Source organism: Arachis hypogaea, chromosome 15 (genome assembly GCF_003086295.3).
Source record: "Arachis hypogaea cultivar Tifrunner chromosome 15, arahy.Tifrunner.gnm2.J5K5, whole genome shotgun sequence".
NCBI classification, from domain to species: domain Eukaryota; kingdom Viridiplantae; phylum Streptophyta; class Magnoliopsida; order Fabales; family Fabaceae; genus Arachis; species Arachis hypogaea.
In genome coordinates, this window is record NC_092050.1 from 133,188,936 (window position 1) to 133,193,803 (window position 4,868).

Below are 4,868 nucleotides of genomic sequence, written 5' to 3' on the forward strand. Positions count from 1 at the left end.
TTGAGAATGAAGTACTATGATTTCGCAGCTTATGGTAGCAAAATATGATTTTTTTTTTTTTTGGTCAGGAAAATATGATTTAATTGTTGTGACATTTTGCACGCATAGAAAGAGGAGATAGGTATTTTTGTTTTTGGGCATTTCGCTATCTTGCCTATGAAATAATGGAATATAGAAATAATGCGCACATTTGAAAATCTTTTGAATTTTTCACAAATTGATACATATCAATTTTTTTTTTTTTTTTGTTTAAAAAGAACCTTGTATGAAGCCAGCAAAACATGGGAAAATAATGAAATTTTTATTTAAACAAAAAAAATGCCCAACTATCTCACATCGATTGCTGACCCACACAAGTGAATCAAAACTCAAAAGGATAAATATGCCCCCAAAAATGAGAGTGAGTGAGAGAGAGAGAGAGCCATAGAGCTCACCCAAAAAATTATGTATAAAGTACAAATGTGATACAAATATATATAAGTATATAACTGAATTTGGATGCCATAGAGCTCACCCAAAAAAATAACAATAACAGAAGGCAAATTGCTACTAAGATGTGAATATGAGATGCCAAGTTTCAAGTATGGGGTAAAAGGGGTCCAAAATTATGAAATATGAAGTCATCAGCCCTCATCATCTATTGGGAAAGAAAAATTACAACAAGTTTATATATACAATTCTAAAGAGATGTTTGTGGGTTCCTAATTAGATTATTAGATTATTCTTCAAGGGTTTGTGGACCCCTTGAAGGATCGCCCCCCTAATTGCTCATTTATTAATTCTTTCATTAGCTAATTATTTATGTATTTCTGAAGTTCCATAGATAGCGAAATCCCCTGCAGAAGAAACAAAAGTCTAGTTACTTAAGGTTACACTTATGTTATTCAATCCTTACTCTTAATATTAAGGTAAATGATATCAACCACCCTTGAGAATTGAGATTAAGTGATATTACACACATCAACCCACTATTGGCAAAAGTATAAACTAGTCTCCTTAGGATTTAGATCATATGGCTCTCAATACACAAACACCCTTGATAACTACGATATTAAGAAATGTCATATGTAATATCACTTAACCTCATGGGAGATCAATGTAATTTATCTCTGATGTTATGAAACAAAAGTGTAACTGAAAAGGAATTGAAAGGCAAATTAAATTTACACCATAATTAGCAGAACTCGTTGGGGTTATCTTTGCTCCGGATGAGAGGGACACCGTCTTCCCTCCAAACTATACGCTCTTCACACAAAGCTTCGACCACCTCCACGTATAACCTGTGTTCCTAAGTTCAAAAATGAAAACATAAGACAACAATGAATCGCTAGGCTTTTGATTACATCAACGTAAAGGTTCATGCATGCTTCTTGTGGCAAATAAATTTGCTGAACTTTCGTTTAGGATTGAACTTGTTTAAAGATATATAAAATGCTATTACCTCCTTGAGAACCCTGGAAGCCAACTCGTCTGCAGTGTCATTAGCCAGTACAGGGATGGCACATTGAGCAAGGATACGCCCCGTGTCATAATGTTCGTCAACAAAATGAATTGTAGGACCTGAATATCTAACCAACCCAGAAAAATGAAGCACAAATACATGTCTCCATACGAAGTGTGACAATTCAAGTGAAACAGGATGAGAAGTTTGGCGAGAAGTATACCTTGCGCCTGAAGCAATTACTGCTTTGTGCACCTTCATACCATAGTATCCTTTGCCTCCAAAAGCTGGAAGAAGTGATGGATGAATATTTAATATGGACTTTTCATAAGCCCGAATCAATTCAACTGGTATAAGTTTGAGGAATCCAGCTAAAAGAATATAATCAACTTGGAAACTCCTGATGAAGAGAAAAAGTACTACGTTAATACTCAATAGTATAACCACATCTACGTGGAATATCAAAATTATTGCTTTTGCAAAGTTGCAGCTTCTTTGGCATCTCTTCTATACTAATAATGCAGATGTCCTTCAATCTAAAAGTAACACATCCACCTTCCGACACAACTTACAGTACAAGAAACGAACAAAAAAAAAAGAGGAAAAAGAATTTACACTCAATATTGTTTAATAGATTCATATTGGTAAAGAATTTCACGAAGTATACCATGTGCTTTGTTACTTAGGTTACTTAGGCACTTCCGATGTACTGATTAGGAAGACTGTTCCACATCCTGTGACAGACTTGTGTTCATGAAAACCAACCAGTCTACTAGATTTTTACTTGTAGATACAAGGTTACAAGCCAATACCACAGATACACAACAATCATAAAAGATAACAAAATAATAAGTTAAGGACATTTATAATTTATTACATATGTTCTTGGACACGTAGAAATTTCCCATAAATCAAAATTCGAGTTTCATCATATGGTGATATCCACAAAAGATGCAAATGATGATTGAGATATACACATGCAAATATGAGGATGAAAAATTAGCTAAAAAGATGTTCTTATCTCTGTTGATAAAGCTATTATTTTGCACTGAAAGGTGGAAAGCAATCAAAGCAGTAATCATATTTTCTGCAAGTGCATATTCACTTGGAAGATTTGGTGGCTCCGTCCAAGAGGTCCAAAGTGGCTATTTGAGTTAAATTTTGTTGTTTCTGAGAAAGTCTGGTATATTTATCTCTATTTTTATAGAAAAAGACATTTTTTTACAACATGGTTGATCTTGCACGTAAAGAATGTGAAAGTATTTCATAAAATTGTAATAAAGAGACAGATTAACACACTGAAGAGTAAACCAAAAAAGCAATTGCAGCAAATGAAATAAAGAAGCACTGCACTGCACCACACCTTAGTGTGTCAACAAGCTCACTTGGAGATAGCCCATCGGATCCATCCTTTACTTTAGGGAACACAACAACTGGGATACCATTATTTCTTGCATACTCAGCACCTCCACAATCTGGAATAAAACAAATGAACGAAAGAAACTTTCAGTACAACAAGACACAAAAGGCATCTAATAGAAATATTGAGTTCAGCTCATTCATCTGTAATATATAAAATAAAGTACTAAACTCTAATTCTTTTAAAAGTTCATATAAATATGTGAAAAAGAATTTTATTTAGTAAACAAAAAGTAATTTACTTTTACCAAAATAAGTTGAAACATTCAAACCCTTATCCAAGTAATCTCATTTAATCAACTATCATTGGAGAATACCAGAAACATAAAAATTAAAATAAAAGAAGCAATGAAAAAAGTCAAGGATTTAAAGCATACCAGGTTTATTTGTGACCAAAACAAGAACATCACCATGGAGTGAACCCTTCAACGAAGCCTCATGAATGGACTTGAAGTTGGACCCTCCACCGGACACGAAAACTGCCAGCTTCTTCCTCCTCACCAGCGCAGTGGCCCCAACTTTCACCTCCTTTGCTTCTTCTTCTTCTACCGTCCTCCTCACACAAAAGACCCTTTTCTTCTTTCCCTCAGTGTAACTGCATCCCAATCTCAGAATCCCAAGGTTCTTGGGCCCAACATAAGGTAAAGTATGAAGCTTTTTATGAGAGGGTAGCAGGAGTGACGGGGTTTTGGGGCAAAGCCTAGAGAGGATTTTTTGAGCTTCCATGGGAATTGTATCTTCCGAAAAGGAAAGGAAAAAATAGGAAAATGTTCAATTCTGTGTGTGAGGAGGAGCTTTTGTTGGAGTCAGGTGGGAAGGCGAAAACGGTGGCGTTTAGCGATTGAGGAGATGATCAGATGACACACAACACACAAGACTGCATTACATGTATGGCAATTTTTTTTTTAATTTGGTTTTCTCCTACAACACCTATCTTATTCCAACAGCACCAAAACCCTAAACCGTAAAACCTTTTCCGGCTTTTCACCAAAAGCCTCCGACGCCTGAACACAGAGGGAAGAAAAACGTATAAAAAAATAAAAAGTAAATAAAAAAAACCACAAGAACAGCACCTATTATCTAATAAAACTATCAAATATCAATGAAAAATTCTTCCAGTTCCAATCACTTGATTCACAATCTATTAGCATCAATATTACATACAAAATTACAAATACAATTCATCTAGCCTATTACAAATTAAATCAATCAGTTGTACATACAAAGACAATTAGCATCAATACATTAAAACAGAAAAAAAAATCAGTATAAAAAATTAATAACTAAAAAAAATCTCACCTACAGCAGAAGCAGAAAGCCAGAAACAGAGTCAGGGACGATTTTCCAACTTGGGGTCCTTGCAGTGTTGCACCGCCGCAGAGCAAGCCGCCGGCGAGAGAGAGCAGAGCTTCGAAGAGGAGCCAACACGATGACGACGGGGGAAGCAGAGACAGGCGAGGCACTAAGAAGCCAAGGCGGCCGGGACAACACAGACGGACAGAGGAGCAGAGGAAGCAGAGGAAGCAGAGGCGACCAAACACTGACGGCGCGGGGACGAAACAGAGGAGCTGGCGAGGAGAGTGACGAGTGACGACCTCCCTTGTTGGCTGCCGTTGTGTTCCGCAGTTACCGTGCGGTGAGTAAGGTAGAGAGGTGAAGGTGAGTGTTTGAGTGAAGCTGTGTTCATGAATTAACATATTTTAAAATTAGAATAAATGACCATTTATACTCATGAGATGAAAACGCTGATATTTGTATTTATGATAGTTCGAAATTAAATTTATACCTATGGTAGATGTTGTCCATGTGACAAAAGTGTCCTGGCTTAAATCTGAGCTTGGTTCGTGGGTTTTCAAACCTACATGGCACTCCCACCTCCCAAAGTCATATCTAACGTGGATGTGAACGTTGATTATCAAGAGGGGATAGGTTGAACGCATGAAATCAAAACCCTAAGTAGCTTCCCCTCCCCCCCAACACAAACCAGGATCTAGAGAATCGATATTTG

The 4,868-nt window shown here is 36.5% G+C and overlaps 1 protein-coding gene across 4 annotated transcripts; it reads right to left on the bottom strand.

The window, feature by feature from the left end:
- Positions 1-408: 408 nt before the first annotated feature.
- LOC112748954 (phosphoribosylglycinamide formyltransferase, chloroplastic) lies at positions 409-4,557 on the bottom strand. 4 transcript variants are annotated; one of them, XR_003814340.2, is made up of 7 exons: positions 4,160-4,557; positions 3,238-3,864; positions 2,805-2,916; positions 1,665-1,841; positions 1,442-1,568; positions 1,170-1,280; positions 409-836 (listed from the first exon to the last, which is right to left on the bottom strand). XR_003814340.2 is itself a non-coding variant. In XM_072216817.1 (7 exons), the coding sequence occupies exons 2-6, from the start codon at positions 3,584-3,586 to the stop codon at positions 1,175-1,177; spliced, it is 750 nt and encodes a 249-aa protein (XP_072072918.1). In that variant the 5' UTR covers positions 3,587-3,864; positions 4,160-4,557; the 3' UTR covers positions 409-836; positions 1,170-1,174. The 4 variants fall into 4 exon arrangements, 3 of the variants coding, with proteins under 3 accessions (XP_072072918.1, XP_025652992.1, XP_025655387.2); XM_072216817.1 differs by having other exon boundaries at positions 1,442-1,560; positions 1,665-1,728; XM_025797207.3 differs by having other exon boundaries at positions 1,170-1,288.
- Positions 4,558-4,868: the final 311 nt, after the last annotated feature.

Coding starts and splice junctions, on each gene's coding strand:
- LOC112748954 (XM_025797207.3), bottom strand. CDS start 3,586: ATGGAAGCTCAAAAAATCCTCTCTAGGCTTTGCCCCAAAACCCCGTCA. Junction 2,917..3,237: donor TTTGGTCACAAATAAACCTG/GTATGCTTTAAA, acceptor GTTTTATTCCAG/ATTGTGGAGGTGCTGAGTAT. Junction 1,289..1,441: donor CTTCCAGGGTTCTCAAGGAG/GTAATAGCATTT, acceptor TTTTGAACTTAG/GAACACAGGTTATACGTGGA.